The following is a 22,519-nucleotide window of genomic DNA, read 5'->3' on the forward strand; positions in this document are numbered from 1 at the left end:
TCTCCCTGGGAAGGTTTGCTCTGTGATTTGCAGCCATTGTAGTCTGGAGCAGTTTCCGAGGTACTTCCCCTCTGGGATCTCTGCTGCCTTTGGCCAGGGCCCAACCTGAGCCTTGGAGGGCAGGGCTGGGCTGGGTGCCTGTCCCCAAAGCACCCTGCCACCAGCCCTGGGGACAGAGCCCGGGGAAGGAGCACCAGGGCATCCCTGCATCTGTGGGAGGAGATGGCCAGAGCAGCTGGGGCTGCCCCTGGATCCCTGGCAGTGCCCAAGGCCAGGCTGGACAGGGCTGGGAGCAGCCTGGGACAGTGGGAGGTGTTCCTGCCATGGCAGGGGTGGCACAGGATGGGCTTTAGGGCCCCTTGCACCTCAAACCAGCCTGGGACTGTGTGACATGACCCCTGGGAATGTGTCCCTCCCACAGCCAGGACAGACAGTGGTGAGAGAACAGCCCTGGGCTCTGCTGGGCACTGAGCTCAGGGCACCAGAGGTGTCAGACTCAGTCTGGCTCCTCATTCCTGTGGTGTCTCAGCTCTGCAGTGTCACACAGAGCCCCAGGGGGCCCTGCACAGAGGGGTGTCTGCAGGCAGGGGCTCCGTGTGTGGGGTCTGGGGGCTCCTCCTGTGATGTTGCCGTTCTCTGGGGGCTCCTCTCATAATTTATGGGCTACAGAGTGCAGAACCCCTCTTTGTGTGCTGTCTGCTGGGGTAGGCAGGAGCTCTGCATGGCCAGACCTGTCCCTGGCTGCCGTGGGGTTGGGTCCCAGCCTGGGGGAGCTGTTCCCATGGAGCAGAAGGAACTTTTGCTGCAGATCATCCTTGGCTGTGGCAGGGCCTGTCCGGGGCTGGTGCTGGCTTGGGCCATCCTCTGCAATACCTGCTGTGTTCTCCTGCCCTCCCTTGGGCTGTGTGGGGTGCTGGGACTGCCCTGGCTCAGCAGTGGCTCCTGAGCACACAGCACCTGCAATAACATGTTTGTCACTGTGGGAAGGCAGGCATAAAGCCACTGGCAGCCACTTCAGTCAGTGCCTTTATCTGGTGGCAAAGGCCCCCTTCACACCATCTGCATCCTCCTTTCCCAGCCCTGGAGATCAAACCCTGTTTTCTCTCTGTAAATATTGGCAGGCCAGCAGCAGCCTCCCTGAAGGAAAACAATCAGAGGAGGCTGTTCCCAGCTCACAGGGCAGCGTGTGCAGGCACAGCTCCCTGACCCCTCCCCAGCCTCCCCTGGGTGGGCAGCTCAGTGCCCAGCATGGACCAGGCTCCAGGGACACGAGTTTTATCTCAAATAACACCCAACCCTTCACCTGGCTGCATCCCAAAGGGCTTTGCCTGGGTTTGGAGGCAGCCGTGGGTGCTCAGCCCCTGCAGGTTGGGCTTTTCCCAGTCCAGTGAAAGCTTTTGGGAGGGCAGGTTAATGTGAGAGGGAAAACCAGAGCTCTTTCCTTGGGAAATGTACATTGGAGAAGTTAGATGTCACTGTGGTGATAATAAGAAATGTACATGTTGGATAAATGCAATTTTGGCTGTTCAGGTCCCCCCTCAGCCTTGCCCACAGTATCTGGCACACACTTTGGGCTGGTTGCCTTTCCCTGAGTTCTGGAGCAGAGGGAGATGTGCTCTCCTGGCTGTGCCACTCCTGGGTGGCCGAGGTCAGGGAGCCTGCAGCAGCTCCGGGGGAGCAGGGGGCACTTTGCTCTCAGCAGCCAGCAGGAGCTGAGCGTGGCTGAGTGCTAAATTCAATCAAAGAGATGGGCTCTAATTGAATCAGGGAGGGGCTCAGGGCAGGGCTAGGTGAGCTCCGTGTCTGTCACAGCCAGGGGACAGAGATGTCCTTGGAACTGCTTTGAGCCTCGCTCCAGGGGAGCCACCGGAGCTTGGCAGGGCTGGGAGTGTGCAGTGCAGCAATTCCTGCACCAGGGTGGGCTCCTCACAGCTCCCCACAGCTCTGGGGCTCTGCTGAGCTCCTGCTTCATTCTCTTCTGACCACAAGTGTGGGGCAGGGAAGTGCCAGCCTGGATTCCATCCCAGCAAAGGGTGCCCATCCTCCCCTCTAAAGTGGGAATGACTTCCTAGGGATGAGTGGGTGTCACAGTGGTGCAGCCTGGTGACCTGCTGGTGTGGGACTGGGAGAGACTAGGACATCCAGGGTGGGAAAAACTCACTGTGACACTCCAGGGATGCTCTGAGCATCACTGCCACCCAGGATCTGCAGGCAAGGGGGAGCCCCGCCACTTCCTGTCCCTGAATCCCAAACCTCTGCTCATTCCCATTGTGCTCAGGAAGCCTGAGAAGGAATTTTCAGTGTTAAAGCCTGTAGGAATAAGTGTGGGGATGTCCAGGCATAAGAAAGCTCAAACTTTCTCCTTCATGGAAGTCTCCTTGCAGGGGCAAAGGACTGAGCCAGAGCCCTCTTTCCCAGGAGGTGATGTGAGAGCTTGGTTTATTTACCACTTCAGGGGATTTTGGATGGAACATGAATGAATTCCCATCCAATGCAAACACTGATTTAAATGGTGTGACTAAAGAGCATTTCCCCTTCTGGCTGTGTTATGTCTCCGGAGTCACAAAGCTGCAGGTTCTCTCTGACCTTTCTGGGAAAAACCAGCTACTGGGGACCTGCCCTCCTGGAAGGAAATTCTGGGGGGAAAGAAAAAGTCTTTTTTATGGCCCTCAGTGAACGACTCTTTTCCCTTTCTTTGCAGTCTGTCCTAAAGTTGTGCTTTGATTTTTTTTTTCCTCTTCCCCTCTGGCCGCTTAAGGAGATGATCCAACCTTGGGCATTTCTTTATAAAGTGAAACGTGCAAAATCTCAGCAGGCAGCAGATGTTATAATGCTTAATTTTTAGCATGAGAGATAAGCAGTTGAAGGGCTGGGAGACAGCTGCTGAGGCGACTTGGTCAGAAAGTTCCTTAAGTGAGTGAGATTTGGCCCAAAGAAAACCAGTCCAAGAGGAACAGAAGGCAGGGAAGGGCACAAGAGGAGGTGGGCTCAGCTGGGATGACTTCTCATCATTTCTCTGAATTCCTTCCTTGCTGCATGTTGCTAACAGACAGTGTGTGACCAGAGCTGGAGCTTCATCCCCACATTCATCCTGGTGAGGAACAGGGCAGGGAGGCTGGAGTTTATCCCCAGATTCATCCTGGTGTTCAGTGAGGAGCAGGATGGGGAGGCTGCTCTGGAGTTTATCCCCAAATTCTGGTCCTGGTGTTCAGTGAGGAGCAGGATGGGGAGGATGCTGTGAAGTTTATCCTTAAATTCATCCTGATGTTAAATAAGGAATAGGATGGGGGGCTGCTCTGGAATTTATCCCCCAGATTCATCCTGGTGTTCAGTGAGGAACAGGTTGGGGAGGATGCTGTGAAGTTTATCCCTAAATTCATCCTGGTGTTCAGTGGGGAGCAGGATGAGGAGGCTGCTCTGGAGTTTATCCCCAAGTTCATCCTGGTGTTCAGTGAGGAGCAGGATGGGGAGGCTGCTGTGAAGTTCATCCCTAAATTTATCCTGATGTTAAATGAGGAATAGGATGGGGAGGCTCTGGAGTTTATCCCCAGATTCATCCTGGTGTTCAGTGAGGAGCAGGACATTGAGGCTGCTCTGGAGCTTCCCTGAGCTCTTCCTCCCAGCCCCACCCAGCCCAAAGGCTCTCGTTCTCACCGGTTCATGCTCTGGTGCCTCATTAATGTTTGCATATGGCAAAGAGCAATTTCCACCCTCGGTTTCCCCTGCAGTGGCACAGGGTGCAGGACTGCCTGTGCTCTGCCTGGGCTGCTCCACTCCTGCTCATGGAAGCAGCCCTGCAGCGCTCTCCCTGTCCCTGGAGGGAGCTGATCTCCAGTCCCTTTGCCTCTCCTGTGCCCAGGGTGCAGGACAGGGCTGAGAGCTGTCCCCTGCTCTGCTGTGGTGTGTGGGGACAGAGGAGTTTGCAGGGCCTGTGACACACAGCTAATGACCTTCTCCCTGCCTGTGTTTCCTTTACGTCAGAAGTCCGAGTGCTTATTAAGTTTGGAGGCTTACTCCCAGGAGCAGAAGAAGAGGATCTGCTGGTGTCTGGCTGAGAACATCACCAAGCAGCAACATCCGGCAGCGGCTCCTACGGAGAGCAAGGTAAGAGAGCCACAGGAGCTGGGGATTCCTGCCTGGAGCACGGCAGGCTCTGCCTCTGGGGGGCTTTGCTCAGGGATGCTCCTGCCGGGAGGGTGTGCAGGAGGCTCTTTGTTTGCCAGGTGAGCAGGGAGTTTGTGTTCAGGCACTGCTGTGTCTGCAGCTTCCTGCCCTGCCTGGGGAGCAGTGGCTGTATTTGCATCTGCTGGCTGGAGCTGAGGCAGGCTGGGCTGACACCTCCCAGCATCTGCATTTGGATATTTGGGCAGCTGAGGCTCCACAACCCCGTGGCCAGCCTGCTCTGAGAGCCTCTGGGGCAGGATGGAGAGCAGAGGGAGAGGTTCAAGCTGGGATGTCTGGGTGCTGATGAAAAGGCTGAGGTGATGGGAGTGGTGGGGCAGAGATTTGCCCCTTCTGTGCACTTGGGTGGGCTCAGGTGCTTGATCCTGACCCCACAGATGTTCTCAAAGCACAGAGGGCTCGTTTGGGCAGTGCTGTTTTTCATGCCCAGCGAGGCAGCCCCAGCACTTTTCCCACTCTGAGGAGCTCCAGCCTGGCCCGGGAGCACTGTCTCAGCAGCTCTGGCAGAGAAATGTGTGTGAGCAGGGCTCTGAGGCTCTGCCTGCCCTCTGTGGGTGCAGTGAACACCCTCACCCACCTCCTCTGGGGCTGGGGCTGCCCCACAGAGCTGTGTGGGACTGTGGCACTCTCTGCTGGGTCGTGTTGTGTCCCGGGGTTTGGATTGCTGGAGAGTGGCACTGCTCTGGGAGAGGAGAAACCCCTGGAGAGTGACGCTGCTCTGGGAGAGGAGAAACCCATGTGCTGGGTGTTTGAGGAACTTTAAGTGCTGCAGATGGGGATTTTGGGGGTAAAATGCCCGGATCTCTCCCTTGGCTGATGCAGGGTGGTGGAGCAGCTCCTGTCCCCTTGTGGGCCCTGTCCCTGTGTGGGTGCCTGTCCCCGTGTGGGCCCTGTCCCCTGCCAGCCCAGGGCGGGTGCCTGTCCCTGTGTTGGTGCCTGTCCCCGTGTGGGTGCCTGTCCCTTTGTGGGCCCTGTCCCTGTGTGGGTGCCTGTCCCCGTGTTGGTGGCTGTCCCCGTGTGGGTCTCTGTCCCCTGCAGGCCCAGGGCAGGTGGCTGTCCCCGTGTGGGTCTCTGTCCCCTGCAGGCCCAGGGCAGGTGGCTGTCCCCGTGTGGGTCTCTGTCCCCTGCAGGCCCAGGGCGGGTGGCTGTCCCGTGTGGGTCTCTGTCCCTCAGCCAGGGGGTTGTCGTGTGGTTCTGTATTCTGCAGGGCTGCCCGAGCTCGGCCCAGCCCGCGCCGGCTCCCCGAGGCTCCCAAAGTGGGTCAGCACAAACAGCTCCGCAGGAGACACAGTCTCCGGATTCCTTTTCCTGCACGTTTCAGGCGGACTAAAATAGCAACAGCAGCGCACAAAGCCTGAGAACCTCGTTACCAGCCCAAGCTCCCGCTCTGCGGGCGCCCCAGGCTGCTGATGCACACAGGTGACAGCTCAGCCACCTCTGCTGGCCCTGGGGCACCCAGCTGGCACTGCCCGGGCACGGGGCCCTGCTGGAACCCACTGATCCTTGGCATGACTCTGTGCTGGGCTGGCTGTGACCCTGCCACGGGCTGGGGTCATCCAGGGTGGAGCTGTGCAGGGACATTTCCAATCTGAGCATCTCAAAGGGACATCTTGGTGGGGCTCCGTCATGGCAGGAGCTCTGGGCTCCTGGGGCTTTCAGGACATGGTGCTGTTTGCCCAGACTGTTCATGGCAGGGCGTGGGGCTGTGCTCACAGCAAAGCCTGGAGCCTCTGCTCCCCGAGCTGTGGAAGGAGCCTGGCCACTGGACAGGTGAAAAACTGCTCCAGAACATATCACATCTCTTTCAAAAGCTTTTCTGTGCCTCAGTAGCCAAGAGGGTGCTGTGAAGAACCATTATGGGCCCTCCAAAGTTGTGACAAAGGGGGTTTATCTTGGCTTGCCAAAGCTGATGGAAATCCCACTGCTGGGGTGTGGGGCCAGGCGGGAGAAAAGGAGTGTGACAGCAACTACCAGGCACTGTAAATTGAGTTTATAGCATCATTGACATCCCAGCAAGGTGTAAAGAGCCCAGGATGCAATTTTAAATCAAATCTGGTGTGAAATGCAAGAAGGAGCAGTGGGGAAGGAGATCCTGAGGGGACAGGGGAGGGTGCTTGGGGCAGGGTGGGCACACAGGGCTGGGCAGGAGCCTGACCTGGGAGAGCTGCAGCTGGGGCTGTGTCCAGGCTGGTTTGTCAGGACAGCCCTCTCTGGGGATGCCAGAGCAGTGGGAGACAGGAGCTGGGAAAATCAGCTGCTTCTTGCAAGGGAGAGCTGATCCATTAGCTTGGCTTACCAGTCATTTGATACTAGGGCTATTTAGGGAAAAAACCCAGTGTCTGTGCTCTGTGAACAGACAAATTAAGCTGGAAATATCAGCCTGGCCAGGAATCTGATTTGCAGAGCCTTCAAAACTGCTGCAGCTCAGCAAGAGGCAGCTCATTTTGCTGTGGCCACAGTCTGGCCGAGGGGATGTGGGCTTTGCTGTGGGATGGGAACAAAGGGCCAGCACAGCCTTGGTGCCAGCAGAGCTGTGCCATGTGCCACCTGTGTGCTGGAGCCAGGAAAAGGGACACTGTCCAAGCACAGAGCAGCTCCTCAGGAGCCTCCGTGGCTACCACCAGTGGCAACCTTCAAGCTGTGCAGAGATCAGGCAGATTTGGGGCTTTGGGGTGGTGCCTCCTGTTTTTCAAGGCCCCCCTGAGCTCTGCCTGGGCAGGGCAGCACTAAGGGCAGGAAGGTCCCTGTGGCTCAGGGCCAGGCTCTGCAGAGCTGGCAGTGCCCCTGGCAGTGCCCCCAGGGAGGATGGTGTCAGGCCAGGAGTCTGAGCCCTGCAGGGGCTGTGTTGGCACTGCTGCTTTCAGAGCTGGTTTTGGAGCAAAGCTCTTGGTTTCTGGGGGACTTGAGCAAATGCAGCATCTGCTTCTGGAGATGGAGGAAGAGACATCCATGAGGGATGCAGCTGTGATAGTCCAGCCCTGCTCCCAGCGGGCTTTTCCTGCCAGAGTCAGGGCAGGAGGAGCTCTGGGGACAGCGTGGCTGTTGTGGTCCAGCTCCCTGTCCCCAGTGTCAGATGTCAGTGTCAGGGATGTGGTGCAAATGGGCTCTGCTACCACTGTAAGACTTGGCTGAACTCCCCGGAGCTGCAACCCCCGCCCCCAGGCAGCTGCAGCAGCTCCCAGGAATTGCCCTGGGGGTATTTTCTGTACCTGCAGAGCCTTCCCCCTCTCTTGTGCCCAGGTCTGCTCTGGGATGCTGCCCCCTGCCCTGTGACTGTGCTGAGCGAGTCCCTGTAAAACACATCCCCAGCTTGGAGCAAACCTTCCCCACTGGAGCCTGGAGGCTGGCTGGGGCTGCCAGGAGCCACAGCCACGGCAATGTGATTACAGAGGAGCAGCTTTGTGCTTTCACTGAGTTAACCCCGGCTCAGGTGCTGACCATCAGTGCTGGGCTCCCCTCACATTGCTGCACCAGCTGGGCAAATTCAGCCTGGCTGGAGGAGGAGAGGGCAAATGCAGAGCAGGGGCAGGGCAGGCGCTGGGCTGGAGCTGCTCCAGCTGCTTTGGCTGCCAGGAAAAGCTCCACACACAGCAAACCCCTGTGTGTGACGGACCTGCTGCCACCGTCTGATTCTCACTGCTTGTTTCTTTGTGTCTTCCACACTCAGAACGGCTGATTACTCTTCCCTTCTGGCTCCGTGACCTGAGATTACCTCGGAGATGATGGCTGGCTGTATCTGAGAGATGCAGATTATCCTTAAGCTAAATAATTACGGACACTCGGTGGCGTGGACTTTGGGAGTCCAGGACGGGTGCTCCCCTTGTTTCCCGAGGGCGGTGGTGGATGCTCAGCGCTTTCCCAGCCCTGCTGGGAGCAGCGTGGATGACCCGGCCCGTCCCGGCAGCGCTGGCTCCGGTGCTGGGAATGAGCGGCGGGGGGACCGGCCCCTTCCTGGCCGTGCCTCTGCTCAGGAAGGGCAGGGCTGTTTCTCTCACTTATTTACAACGTGCTTGACAAGTGCGAGTAAATGAGCTGTCGGCAAAAGCAAACAGTGTGTGATGGAGGGCTGATTGAAACCAGGGCTGGGAGGGCTCCGGGGCTGCCCCCAGCACCTGCAGCGGCTTCAGTGGGGTCACCCCTCTCCTGTCCCACCCCCTGCCTCCTCCTCCTCATCCTGAGCACCCCAGGAACCCACCCTGCTGTCACCCCACAATCCCTGCTCTTTGGCACCCCCTGCCCCAGCAAATCCCTTCTCCTTGCACTGGGGCGTCTCCCGGCCCTCCTTGCACAGTCCAGCACTTGGGGACAAGTGTGGACAGCCCCGTTCCTCCCTGTGTCTCTGAGCAGGTGCTTCACTCACAGCAGTTAAGCCACAGTGTGATCAGCTCTTTGATGGGGAAGGAGGGGAGGATTTTGTTCCTTCTGATTTTGTTTTTTGCCAAAGTCTTCCCATTTTGGGCTGGGAACCTGCTGCCCCGTGGGTGCCATCTGCTCCAGGGGGTTTTGCTCATCTGCTGCTGTGGGGCAGGACATGGCCAAGGGTGCAGGAAACCTGGAGCTTCACCAGAGCCTCTCCTGCACACACCAACAGGAGAGGCTGGCCAAGGCTGAGTGCAGCACAGCAGCACCTGGAGGGCCAACCTGAACCTGGCCATACCCTCCGAGCACCTAACTGGGCTGTCAGGGGGCTCAGAGAGGGGAGAAACCTTGAGAGTGATTCTGCCCCAATGAGGGTTAAAGCAGGATGTGCAGCCAGGTCACAAAACCAAAACAAAGTCTTGTTCCAATGTTCCACACCAGGAAGCACAGCCCAGCTCTTGCCCTGGACTGGGGAAACTCATTGCTGAGGACAGCCACAGGCTCCATGGATCTGTGGGACCAGAGATACTCTTCCTCTCTGAGTCAGGCTCCAGTGCAGCTCTGTCCACATAAAAATCTGGAGGAAGCTGTCCCTCCTTGAGCAGAGTCATGGAGCTACAGACTGGTTTGGGTTGGAAGGAATCTTTGAAATCATCTGCCATGGCAGGGACACCTCCCGCTGTCCCAGGCTGCTCCCAGCTCTGTCCAGCCTGGCCTTGGGCACTGCCAGGGATCCAGGGGCAGCCCCAGCTGCTCTGGGCACCCTGTGCCAGGGCCTCTGCACCTCCACAGTAAAGAATTTTTCCCTAATATCTGACCCAACCCTGCTTCCTTCAGCTTAAGGCCATTCCCCTGTGTCCTGTCACTTCAGGCCCTTGTCCCCAGTCCCTCTCCAGCTCTCCTGGAGCCCCTTTAAACACTGGAAGGGGCTCTAAGTCCTCCCCAGAACCTTCTCCAGGCTGAGCAGCTGCACATCAGTTGCCTTCCAGCCTCCATTGCAAGGACACGTCCCAAGCCCCAGGGAGCTGGGCTGTGCCTGTGGGCTGGATGGGATGCTGGGCTGGGTGCTGGTCTGTGTATCACCTCCCCTGAGCCCTGGGTCACTGACCCTGGCTCCCCTGGCCTCACTGCCAGCCCCGAGGCTCCTGGTGCTGTTCCTGGTGGCACCGAGGGGCCCCCAATGCCCGAGGCAGGGGCAGGAGGAGTGGAGCAGATGGGCCCAGAGCTACAGCTCCCCTGGGTTCGTTCCTTTGCTTGGCTGGGCTCCTGAGCCATGAGCAGAGCAGAGCTGTCCCCCCTGCCAGTGGTTCCTGGGGCAGATCTCTCCCAGCCAGCCCGCACCCCTCACCCCCAGCAGCAGCAAGGCTGGGGGGAGCCGGGCAGGAGCAGCTGCCAAGGCTTCCATCATGGCCAGAGGCAGTGTTAAACCCTGAAGGGCTCTTCCTGGCCATCCCCAGAAGGGCTGGGAAGGGGAAAGCGCTGGCAGCAGCGGCGCCTGAGCAGGGTGAGATCATCTGCAAGGGTGGGCAGAGCTGAGTGCTCTGAGCCAGCACTGCTGTGATTTAATGAAGGTGCTGCAAGTGCTTCTTGCAGCCTGCCAGACTGGAGCCCTGTTCTTCTGTGCCCAAACACCTCCTGCCTGTGCCCAAATACCTCCTGCCTTGGGTGGCTGCTCCTTCTCTTCCCCCCGGGCATGGCAGGGCACTGTGAGCGTGTGGCTGGGCAGCCTCTGAAGCCAAGTTCAAGTAACTCTGTGCAAAAGTTACCCAAACCCTGATATCTCTTCAGAGTTAAAAGATCTATTCAAAATTCCAGAAGGCTTTGGGTGGTGATGCCCAGAGTGGTGTGGGACTGGTAGGCACAGCTTCATCCTGTCCCTGTGGCACCCTGGCCCTCCACCAGGCTTGGTGTCCTGCCCTGAACGAGCACCTTCCTGATGCAGCAGCAGGGCAAGGCCTGCCAGCACCTCTGCAGGAAGGCTGTGTGTGCCTTTGGAGCCACCAGTACTGGGTTTGGGGCCATTTGGGATTCCTCCCTCCTGTGTGTGGCTCTGGCCATGGTCCTGTTGGAGGCAGTCACAGCAGAGCTGCTCTGCCAGGTCCTCTCCTCCTGGTGGATGTTTCCTTCCAGTGGTCTCTGCTGGCAGCAGGAACAGCTTCCAGCACCAGCCTCGTGGTCCTGTGTGAGTGGTGTTGGGATGAGTCCTTCCCAGTGGATGTGCAGTGGCTGAATGCATCAGGCTGTGGTTGTCACCCCCCTCATGCCCAGGGGACAGAGCTCTGCCCTGCCCATAAAGCTGCAGAGACTCCCCTGCTGAGCAGCACCAAAGGGAAAGGGTTCTGTGGGCTGAATGGCAGTGACAGGATCTGCTCCTTCCTCCCCCTTTCCCACCACTCTGGATTTTTAGTGCCAGGGATATTTATGACCCAGACATCATCTCACAGCTCCGGGTCCCCCGGCACCTGCCCTGCAGTGATGAGGCTGCAGGCAGCAGCTGGAGCCTGCTCAGGAGCTGTTTCCCCCTCACAATGGGCCCAGAGCAGTGGGTGTGGGCAGGCTGGACTGGTGGCTGGATCACTCCTCACTGAGAGGCCCCAGGTCCTGGGGTGCTCGAAGTCTCAGGGACGTCCAGGCACCCCCAGTGTGGCAACATCCTGTGTCCCACAGACCTGCAGCCAGCCAGAGAGGGAACAGGCACAAACCCCCCCAGGACCAGCTGCCTTCAGCAGTGCAGGCAGGATGGGAGCTGGGCACAGCTGTGGGGGCGGCTGTGCCAAGTCACTGCTGTCCATGGTGACCACGTGCAGCTGAGCTCAGCTCTGTGTCCAGTGACACCAGGGAGCTTCCACATTTCCTGTGCCACTGCAAAGCTGTGGCTACCTGTGAGGCAGAGGAGGCAGCACAGTCCTGCTCCATCCCAGGAGCATTCAGGTGGCTGCAGCTGGCTGAGCAGGGGATGTGTTTGTGCCCAAGGTCTGTGCTGGAGCAGAGCTGAGCTCATGCTGTCACTGCAGCAGTGAGGACCCGCCAGTGAGGGGTGGCTGTGGGGCAGATAAAACCAGCACGTGTCTGGGAGTGGCTGTGCACACACTGTGTTCTCTCTCTCTGGAGCCATCAGGACACTTGCCTGTCTCAGTCAGTGAGGTGGAATGTCCAGCCTGGTGTCAGGTCCCCAGCCTCGTGTGCATGGGGGTGCCACGAGAGGCCCTGGCCTTGCAGGAGCAGAGGGGGGGCAGATGCTCACTCGTGGGCTGTCCCCTGCATGGACACCATCCACCATGTCCTGCATGGACACCATCCACCATCCTGCACGGACACCATCCACCATCCTGCCTGTTTATTCTCCCTGTCCCTGCCTGTTAGGATCGAGCTGCTCACAGAGGTTGGGATGCCAAGGCAGAGCTCCCCATTGCAGAGCATCCCCCACTCCAGAGCTGTCGCTTCGCCACAGAAAACAGTCTGGGGAAAAAAAAAACCGCGCCAACAGCGAACTTGCAGCAGAATTTCCTTAAGCAGGAAGCACCGGGATCTCCGCGCTCTGTGTCGCCGGGGGCAGGACGGGGCAGGAGAAGCAGAGGGTGATGCATGGCCCTTCCTCAGGGCACAGCGGCCGTGCGCTGCTGTCAGCAGGTAACAGCACCTCCGGGGACAGCCGGCAGAGCCAGAAATAGCACGAGGGGCACGAGTGAGCCGCGTCTGGGGGAGGCTGGGGCGGTTTCAGCCGCCGCTTGACACGGCCATTAATAACAGCAGGGCAGAGCCGGAGCCAGCAGCAGCCGAGCGCCGCCGCGGGCACATGGCCGGGGCTGCCGGCGGAGGAGCCGCTCGCCCGGCCCGGGGGATGCAGCTCAGGGGCCGCGGTTGGTAGGTGTTACAAGCGAAGGATGCAGCTCAGGGGCCGCACTTGGTAGGTGTTACAAGCGAAGGGTGCCCCTGAGGGCCGGAGCCGGGGCTGGGCAGGATCCGGCTCAGGCTGAGGGAGCCGCACGGGGTGCCAGGAGCGCTGATGTCCTTGGGGATCCAAGGCTCCGCTCCCTGCCCTGCTCTCTCCTGGGGAACTGTGGCTCCTGCACCGCTCATCTGCCACCAGGCTGGGCTTGAGGGTTGGTAAGGGGTATCCAGGGAGAGCGAACAGGCATTTGTACTGCGGGGATGTTTTGAGGTTCCCCCTCAAATCCGGGCTGTGCACGGCTGTGCCATCGGCACCAGCTGGCTCTTGCTGTGGGATCAGCACTGCAATGTGCCCACAATGGGGATTTTCTGCTCCGGGACTTTTGCAGCATTTTGGATACCGTCTCTGAACTGGCACTGGGGACCAACCAGCAGGTTCAGGCTGGAATTGCAGCCGTGGCATGCTCGGAGTCTGGCTGGGGATGGAGGGCCCCGGGCAGGGATGGGCTGGGATGCGGAGCTGGGGCTGCGGGGGCAGCTGCGGGTCGGGGCTGGCAGCCCGGGGCGGTGGCGAGCCCCTGGTGGCGGCGTTGGGAGGGCTGGTCCCGGGTTGGGGCTGACACCGAGATGCGGGGTGCGAGCCGAGCCTGCAGCCGAGCTCCTCTCCCCGGGCACGGAGCCGCTGCCCTCGGGTGGGCTCCGCTTCCCGCTGAGTCCCGGGGCCGCAGGGCTGGGGCTGGCGCTGGGCAGAGCCCCGTGCGCAGCGACCCCCGGGAATGCAGAGACGGGGATCGGGATTTGGGCAGGTGTTGGGGAAGATGAAACAGGAAAGCCTTATAAATATGGTTGTCTGGCAAAAGATTTTGAGAATATAGAAACCATAAGCGAGATTGGAATGAAAGCAGCTTTGAGATCCCTCAGTTACTGAACAACTGGAAAACAATGGTGTGGTGGACTGAAGGTCCTCTTTTGATGGAACAACACCCTCTGCTTGCAGACAGGCCCAAGGGTCAGAGCAGACCCTACAGCTTGGCAGAAGGGGCCCAAAGAGGAGTTTTTAGGGTTTGAAATGTAACACAGTATGGTAATGTAGTGATTCTTATAGGCTGTATGTAAATGCTATAGGATTTGTATCTTGTACTAGATTTGTTAGTGAGAATCAGAATATTCAACACAGAAGAAGATTTATGGTATTGTAACGGGAACCTCGCTCTCTTACCCTTTTACTCTCTTACCCTCTCATCCTCTTTCCCCCTCTCTTCTCTCAGCCTGCTCTGAGCTGTGGCTGGCAGCTCCCAGCAGGGCCCTGCACCCAGGCCCTTTGCAATAAACCCCAAGTTCCACAACCTGGCTCCAGAGATCTCCAGTCTCCTGTCCGTCCTGACCGTCCAGCCCCCGACGCTCCTACAGGCAGGGATCCCCCCGCGCTTCCTCCCCGAGGAGGGCTTCTCCAGCCAGGCTTCTCCAGCCAGGGCTCTGAGGCAGCCCCCGGCCGGGTTTTTGGGGCATTTTTTAGTTACAAACATCACCCCCATCTCCCATCTGTGCCTCCACCCTCCCTGCCCTGCCCTGCCCCAGGCACTGCCGGCCCTGCTGCTCGGGCTCAGACACCCACACCCGCGCCGCTTTTGCTGTTCCGCTAATTGCCCGGGATCAATTATTCATTGTGCAGTAATGAAGCAGGGAGAGGGTAGAAAACCCGGCTGAGCAGCGAGCCCTGGGCTCTGACCGGCCTCGCTGGGCGAGGAGCAGAGCTCGGGGAATGCTCCTTGTGAGCACTTTCACAGTGACTCCCACGAAGATTTTCTCAAGTTTTGGTAGTTCTGCTTTGCATTTCTGGCTTTGCTTTCTTCCCCTCAGCCCCGTGCTGTGCTTTAGATGCTGTTCCCTGTAGCTGTGAGCTTCCTTGGTTCTTAGAAGTCACTTTTAAATCCTGAGGTGCTCAAGAGCCTTTCACAGAAGTTTCCAATTTGATGGATCCGGGCATAGTTTGTCCCATGCTAAGAACCCAAATTGTAAAATATTTTCCTTCTGCTTTAGGAAAGATCTACTTTGGAAAGATTGGTTTTCCTGGATGATGTGGGTGCTCTTTTTGCATCAGCTGCAATCCAGCTGATGTGGGGTGGGATATTGCCTCCAGCATAAGGAACCCACTGCTGTCTGCAGCTCTCCCAAAATAACCTTGGTCTCATTCCCATGGAGTTAAATGCTTTTGGGGACAGGTGAGGCATCTCAGAACAAAGGTCTTTGAAGGGCAGCAGGAGCCAGAGAGGGACACAGGGAGGATGGAGCCGCTGTGGTTGGGGACAGCCACAAGATTGGCTCCTCCTGCAGAGTCCCAGGAGGTCCATTCACCCTCCTGTGCTCTCACAGCTGGAGCAGCACATCCCTTGCTCTTCTGCTCACATCCATGTCCAACAGCCTGCAGGGACTTCCCTGCTTTTCCCACTCCCTGGTTTTGGCTGAGGAGGTACCTGGGTGCAGGGCAGCTCTCTGAGCTGTGTTTTGCCTCCTCTTCCTCAGCATCACCACAAAAGAAAGAGAAAACCTGGGCATCCCCATCAGGAGCCAGGAAAGACTCAATTAAATATCCCTGTGGCCAGGCATTCCTTGAGCCACAGTGGCTCCATGACTGAGAGGAGCAGAGGCTTTGAAATGAGAAGCTGAGAGCCTCAAAACCCAAAAATCCCTGACCTCCTCTTGCTGGGGATTCCAGGGGATGCCACCTGTGCCAGCACTTCTGGCAGTGGGAGAGCTGGCAGCAGCACCAGGGCAAGGGCAGGGCAGGCTCCAGCTCTCAGCTGTGCTGTCGCCATGGCTGGCATTTTCCCAGCTGGAAGCCCCAGCTGTGGGCCAGCAGCAAGGCCACATTATTTAAAGAAATGCTGGAGAAGTTGAGGTCGTGCTGGTGCTCAGTGAAATTTTCTCTCCTGGTGAGCTGGAACTGTCCTGGATGTGAGCAGCAGCTCAGAAAAACCTGCTCAAGGAGCAGAGGGTTTGCAGTTCTTCTGCCCTGTCTTGGTTTCAATAAAACTTTAAAAACTTGAAAAAAACTAATTTTTGAGATAATGAGTGATCCTTGATTGCAAAGAGAACACAGGGAGTGAGTGGGTAACAGGTGCAAGGTTTGAGGATGTTGGAGCAGGCAGGGAAGTGTTGGCTTTTTTTTGGAGTGTGTTGATATTTGCTCAATGAGGAGATCATTCTCAAGATCTCTCTTGCTGTTGCTCTGCTCTCAGACCTATCATCCTCCTTCCCTAAAATGACCCCAGAGAGCCATCCTGGGCTTTGGAGGCAGCTCTTGCTTCTGCTTTCTCTTCCCCTTCTCAGGAAATGCTGCCTTGGCCTCTCAGTCTGAGACAGAAACTGGAGGAGTGAAGTGTGAGATCCTCCAGGGAGGATGGAGTAAATCCCCTCAGCCCCTGGACCTGCCCTGACGCAGACAGGGAAACCCAGAGGCTGGGAATGGCAAAACCACTTTGTTGGGTGCAGGTGGTGAAAAAAGGGAAATCTGCACATGGAGGTCAGGGACACCCAGATGCTGAGAGCAGTGAGACCAAGGCACTGGGAATGGAGAAATGCAGATGTTGGCTGCTGGCTCTGAGCTGCTGCTGCTGCTGCAGTGAGAGCAGGGGATGTTTGGGGAGAGTCTGTGAGGTGGAAGGACAGCAGCTCCCTCAGACTGCACCAGCACTGCCTCCACTGCTGCCTCCTCCAGCAGCCCCTCGGCCACATGAAGGGGTGAGAAGGTGTCAGCCCCCCTCAGGTACGGGAATAGCTGCTCAGTGGCTCCAGGGAGAGCTGAGAGCCCCTTCCAGGGCCTAAAGGGGCTCCAGGAGAGCTGGAGAGGGAATTTGGACAAGGGCCTGGAGTGACAGGACACAGGGAATGGCTCCCACTGCCAGAGGGCAGGGATGGATGGGATATTGGGAGGAATTCCTGGCACAGGGTGCCCAGAGCAGCTGTGGCTGCCCCTGGATCTCTGGCAGTGCCCAAGGCCAGGCTGGGCAGGGCTTGGAGCAGCCTGGGACAGTGAACCCCATGGAAGGGGGTGGGATAAGATGGGCTTTAGGTCCCTTCCAACCCAAACCATTCTGTGAGCCTGTGAAACCTGGTCACATCCCCAGCCTTGAGGTCCCAGATCAGCTTTGGGCAGCAAGGTGGCCTTGGCTGATGCAGTCCCCGGTGCCTCCAGGCAGGAGCAGCTCTGTGGGCTGGCAGTGATGGCATTGCTGCCTCTCCCCAGCCCAGGTGATGCTGAGCAGAGCCCAGCCCTGTGCACACAGCATTTCACAGCCCTGGTGATGCTCTCAGCCCGAGATGGAACCGACCCTGGCTCATGGTGCTCATCCCCTCCATGCCGGAGAAGAGCAGCAGAGGCTCTGATTGAATTAGTGCAAGGATTTAATTTAATCCCCAAATGTCTCTCATTTTAAAGAAGCCTGTTCATTTCCTTCTAGGACCTTATCAGATGCAGGCACCCAGCACTGTGAGCAGGCCTGGGCAGATAGGCAGTGTTGGGGGAGGGCTTTGTGGGGCCTGACTCGAGGCCTGTGTGGGTTTTTCCTCTAATTATTTCATGAGATAATGATGACAGTGATTGCAAGACAAATAAAACATCAGCAGCATCATTGAGGCTCAGGCTGGTGCAAATGGGCAGCCTGGCAGGGCAGGGCTGGGAACATTCCCTTCTTACAGGGAATTAATGTGTAATTTCACCCCAAGGGTGGGGTGAGGGAGTGTTTGCTTTGTGCCTGACATCAAATCCAGCTGTTTCACGGACACAACCATGCCATGAAGGGACCAAGCACAACGTTGTCTCTGAATTTTTGTGTTCTGACTCACTGGGGGAGTTCAGGTGATGCTGAATTGCTGCTGGGTGAGCCAGGCTGGGTGGGACAGAGCTGCTGCTCTCTGTGCTACAGGTGACACAGGGACCCTTTGGGTGTGATAAAGCAGGACAAGGCACAACTGGACACATGTGGGCTCCTGCCCAGCTGGCTGTGGCACTGAGCTCCAGCATCTTCCTGGAAACCTGCCCAGCTCTTTGCCCCCTGAGCCCAGGCTGGGTGTCTGTGCTGTCCCCTCTGTGCACAGGGGGGCTCACACCCCCCACCCCTGGTGTTTCCTGGAGGTGACAGCAGCTTCTGCAGCCCAACATCTGCACACAGCTGCCTGGGGATGTCCAGGGGTGGTTATCCCTCCCCTCTGTGCTCTGGGGGATGAGGGGTGTCCCCTGCAGGGTGGCTCTCCCAGGGGGGCTGTCACAGGCTGGGACCTCCACGGGGATGGAACCTCTGTCCACTCTGTGTGTGCCTCTTCCCAAGGGGATGTGAGGCTGCATGGGCTGACTCCTGGGGCTGCTGCCCCTTTTGAAGCTGAAGTCAATTTATACAGAGGGGATGTCTCTGTTAACTCCAGCTTGCTGGTGCCTCTGGGTCTGTGAAAATGCTTGGATCTCAGCTGAGGATACAGTGACTTCTTTTCTGGGTGATTTGTTAGCTGGGGTTGCTCCTGTGGAATAGTCCCTGCCCCAGGATCTGTGTAGGAGGGAATTGCTTCTTAAAGAGAGGATTTTCTCTCCTTTGGTCTTTTTTTTCCCTGCTGGGCTGGTTTTTGCCCCTTTGGCTTAGACACAAAAATCACACAGGACCCTGCTCTGGCAAGGGAGGGCCCATCAGAGGCTCCCCCCTGCTCACAAAAACAACCTTGGAGCTTCTATCCCTTGGACTTTTCCCTTTGAAAGGACAGAGCTTGCTCAGGTCTTCCTCAGCTACAAAGAGGCCTAGAACAACCAGCCCCAAAGGTGCAAACCCCGGACAGGGGCTGGCAGGAGTGGCTGTGGCTCTGCAGGGCTTGCCCAGAGCCTCGGGCTGAGCTGGGGCAATGCGGGCATGGGCAGAGCCCGGCGCTTCCCTTCGGCATTTGCTGGTAGCGCCGTGCAGGAGGGGCCAGAGCTGCCGAGGAGCTGCTGGGTTTCTCTGCAGCCCCTGGGGGATCCCCGCAGGGCAGCAGCTCGCAGCAGCCATCGGGGTGGGGATGCTGCCACGGCTCTGCCTCTGTGGCTGGAGCCCAGCCTGGGATTCCTCAGAACCCCCGGTGCTGCCGGGCGCTGAGTGCCACCATCCCGCTCCTGCCAGCTGGGGGACCTGGTGTTCCAGGGCTCAGGAGCAGGGCTGGCTGCTGACAGAGCAATGGGTGACTTGGCACCTCCTGGGGACATGGGGACGATGCCATCCCACCCCACCAGAGCACTGTTAGTGTTGTACAAATCGGTGCCAGCATTGTGAGTGGGGTGTGAGGAGGTGAAAGGCTCCCCAGGAAGGTGCCAGAGAGATTTGGGGTGCTTCTGCTTTCATTCTTCTCTGTCTTCTCCTCTGGCAGATGCTGGAGACGGACGCCGAGAAGCCGGGGCAGATGCCCTCGGAGGATGGGAAGGCAGCAGTGGGTGATGCCCCTCTGGCTGCCAAGGCAGCGGCTCTGGCCGAGCCCTGGGACGCTCTGGGGGCCACCCGGGCTCCTCTCCCGGCGGAAAAGCAGCCGGTGGCCACGGCAAAGAGAGAGGAGCAGCCCAGCTCCCTGCCCGCCTTTGTCATCCCCGAGCTGCGGCTGGACAGCACCTTCAGCCAGAGCGCCGCGGGCACGGGCGGCGCCACGGACGGCGAGGACGAGGAGGAGGATGAGGAGGAGGAAGATGAGGACGAGGAGGACGAGGAGGAGGAGGACAGCGACGAGCAGTACCTGGAGAGGAACGAGCTGAAGCGCAGCAGCATGATCGAGACGGGCGGGCAGCCCGGCTACACCCTGAGCGTGCAGGGGTCGCTGCGGCGCCGCACGCACAGCGAGGGCAGCCTCCTGCAGGAGACCAAGGGCCACTGCTTCACCTCGGACACCACCCTGCACTGCCCCGACAGCCAGGGCACCGCCGCACGCTGGGCCCTGCCCTCCCCCAGGACCCTCAAGAAGGAGCTGGTCAAGAACGGCGGCTCCATCCACCAGCTGACACTGCTCTTCTCGGGCCACAGGAAGGTACGAGAGCCTCGGCTGGACCTGTGCTGGGACAGCTCCTGGGCTGGAGGGGTCCTGCCAGGTGGGCCCTGTCTCCATGAGCATGGCAAAGCTCCCTTGTGAGCGCTCAGGAGGGTCCCTGCCCCTGGCAGCCAGTCTGGAGCTGCCAGCCCCCAGGGCATGGCACCCAGAGCAGCGTGCTGGGGCCGTGGGTGGCACTGCCACCCCTGCACCCACGCCCTGCAGGGCACATGGCCTGGGCAGCGCTGTCTGCTGGGACTGCTGGTGGCAGAGGTGCCCCTGGGGATCTGGGAATGCACAGGGCTGCTCCCAGCAGCAGTGGGGAGCGTCCCTGCTGCCAGTCTCCAGTGTGCAGGGGGGGCAGGAGCAGTGTGACTCTGCCCCACCAGCCTTCTGCAGGGCTTTGGCCACTGTGGGGTCCATCTGCTGGAGAAGCTGTGCTCAGCAGAGATGTGTGGCCCCACCTGTGCTGCGGGAGGAGCAGCAGAGGCCGTGCTGAGGCAGCTCTGCCCAGGAGTGGTCTGTGCAATCCGGGGCTCTGGGGTGCACCTGAGCCCCCAGAGCAGAGCTGGCCCTGGCTGCATGGTGCAGAGATCATTATGGGAAGCCCTGCTGTTCCCATCCTCCCCAGGTGGCACTGGCAGGGTGCTGAGAGTGGCCCCTGGCCCCATCCCCTGCTCTGCCCCGTCCTCAGCTGTGGCGCTGCTCAGGGCTCTGGTGCTCAGCACAGCGCTGCAGTCCGGTGCTCAGGGTGTGCCCCCAGCTCAGGACCTCATTCCACAGCTCAGGACCATGCCCTGCTGCTTAGAGCACCTTGCAGAGGCACATTCTGCTCCAGAGCAGTGGCTCCTTGGCAGGAGAGGCTGCTGCAGACCCTGGCATTAAACCTGTGCTGGGTTAACCCTTCTCCTGCCATGCTGCTTGAAAAGCCACCGTGATGCTGTTTCCTGGAGGAATTTTTGGGCTCAGAGTCCCTGACCAGCTGGTGAGAGCCCTTCCCAGGGTTACAGACTGCTGGGATGGGGCTGCTGTCTGCAGGGGAGCCCAAACTCTCCTGCGGACTGAGGCCAACAACTGTGTGCGGGATGAGATGGAGAGTTCAGACCCGCCCTATCCCCGATAAAGAAAAGCCACCCTTGTGTCAGGGACGCGGTCGCTGCGTGTCACACGTGCGAGGGAGGCGGTGACAGCGACAGCGCCGGCTGGGAGCGTCCCGTGAGCGGTGCCCTGAAGGAGAGCTCACAGTGCCGCTGTGTGTGCGGCCCCGAGCCTGCAGCCCTGCAGCCTTGAAACCCTGCATCCCTGCAGCCCTGAAACCCTGCATCCCTGCATCCCTGAAACCCTGCATCCCTGCAGCCCTGCAGCCCCGCAGCGCTGCCCGAGCCGGGTGGGCTGTGTGTCCCTGCCGGGCACCCCGGTCGTGCTCCCGCTGCCCCGGGGAGCGCCCTCTGCGCTTCCTGCTCTCACCTGGGGGATGTTTTCCCGACAGGGGAACGGAGCTCCTCCCCCGTTAAACTGTTCTGAAGGTGCACATTAGACTGGGATTTTTGGGGCAGGGAATGGCAGCCTGTGCCGGTGGAGAGGCCAGTGTGGTGGCTGCACCTTCTGCAGCTCCCAATTCCAAGCCTGCAGCAGCTCTGGCTGCCTGGAGGCTAAATCCCTGCCCATGTGTTCTCCTGGGCACCCCTGCCTGTTCCTACTGCCCTGCTCCCTGCTCACATCACCCTGCTCCCACTGCCCCATTCCCTCTGCTCTGCTCCCACTGCCCCATTCCCACTGCCCCATTCCCACTGTCCTGCTCCCATTCCCCTGTTCCCACTGCCCCATTCCCACTGCCCTGTTCCCACCACCCCATTCCCACTGCCCCATTCCCATTCCCCTGTTCTCATTCTCCTGTTCCCACTGCCCCGTTCCCACTGCCCCATTCCCACTGCCCTGTCCCCACTGCCCTTCCCCACTGCCCTGTCCCCACTGTCCCATTCCCATTTCCCTGTTCCCATTCCCCATTCCCACTGCCCCATTCCCACTGTGCTCCCACTGTCCCATTCCCCTTGCCCTGCCTCTCCAGCTGCCTGTGGAGGGAGTGCAGCAGCCAGGGAAGCCAGACTGAGCCACTGTGGGGTTGTAGCCCCTGCCTACACTTCGGGAGCACTTTCACTGCTCTGTGCCCTTGAATAGTTCAGTGAAACCTCCCAGCTTTTTGGAGCAGGACTCTGATGCACAATTCCCACAGGGAATTTCCCACCAAGCTGTGCAGGCAACACCTGCACCCGGCGGCATCGGCTGCAGGGCCATCACATCCATCAGCCTTGGTTATTTCCCCATCTGGGAGTGTGTCAGAGGGGCTCATCCCACAGCCCCTTGTAACACCATCGTGCCCAGTGTGCCTCCCCCCTTCCCGCGGTGGGGTTTGGAGCTGGGTGTTTTGTTGGGCACGGTGGGGAGCGCTGGGGCTCCTCGGGAGAGCTCTGCCGCTGCTTTTGTCCCCGAGCCCGGAGCCTCTGCGGACAATGGCAGGAAGCTGCGGGCCAGCCCGTCTGCCGGGGCCGGAGCGGCCCGGGGAAGGCGCTCGGCGAGGGCCGCATTGTTTGGGCCCGATAAACTCCGGAAAGCCAGGCGCAGAATGGAAGGAAATGTCCGGAACCCTGGGCCCGGGGCTGCGGGGCTGAGCGCTGGGTTCCCACGGCCCGGCCGCGGGGGATGATCCTGGAAAGCGCCCGGCAGCCCCGGGGGCCCTGGGGCTCCTGAAACACCCCACAGCCAAGGCGGGCTCCGAGTGTCACCATGTCCCCTTGGTTCCATCAGGCCCTGCAGTGTCACAGTGCTCCCTGTGCTCCCTGAGGCCCCACATCACCCAGCCCAGGCCATTGCCCTGGTTCCGTCACTCCCAGTATGATCCCAGTGACCCCCAGTCTCACTCAGGATATTCCAGTTGCTCCCCAGCATGCTCCCAGTCACTCCCACTTCCTCCCAGTTGCTTCCAGCATGATTCCAGTTGCCCACAGCTACTCAGAATCACCATCAGTGCAGTTCCAGTTGCTCCCAGTATATCCCAGTT

The 22,519-nt window shown here is 59.3% G+C and overlaps 1 protein-coding gene across 2 annotated transcripts in view; it reads left to right on the forward strand.

Moving 5' to 3' along the window:
- Positions 1–22,519, forward strand: part of RGS3 (regulator of G protein signaling 3) — a 64,215-nt gene that overhangs the window by 30,882 nt on the left and 10,814 nt on the right. The window contains exons 10-11 of one of the 2 annotated variants that reach the window (XM_030961566.1): positions 3,982–4,104; positions 18,817–19,461. In XM_030961566.1, the coding sequence (XP_030817426.1) occupies positions 3,982–4,104; positions 18,817–19,461 (768 nt within the window). Of the gene's footprint in view, positions 1–3,981; positions 4,105–12,440; positions 12,449–18,816; positions 19,462–22,519 lie in introns of those variants that run through there. The other variant, XM_030961567.1, reaches the window with a different exon arrangement.

This window comes from Camarhynchus parvulus, chromosome 17, assembly GCF_901933205.1.
Source record: "Camarhynchus parvulus chromosome 17, STF_HiC, whole genome shotgun sequence".
Lineage (NCBI taxonomy): Eukaryota > Metazoa > Chordata > Aves > Passeriformes > Thraupidae > Camarhynchus > Camarhynchus parvulus.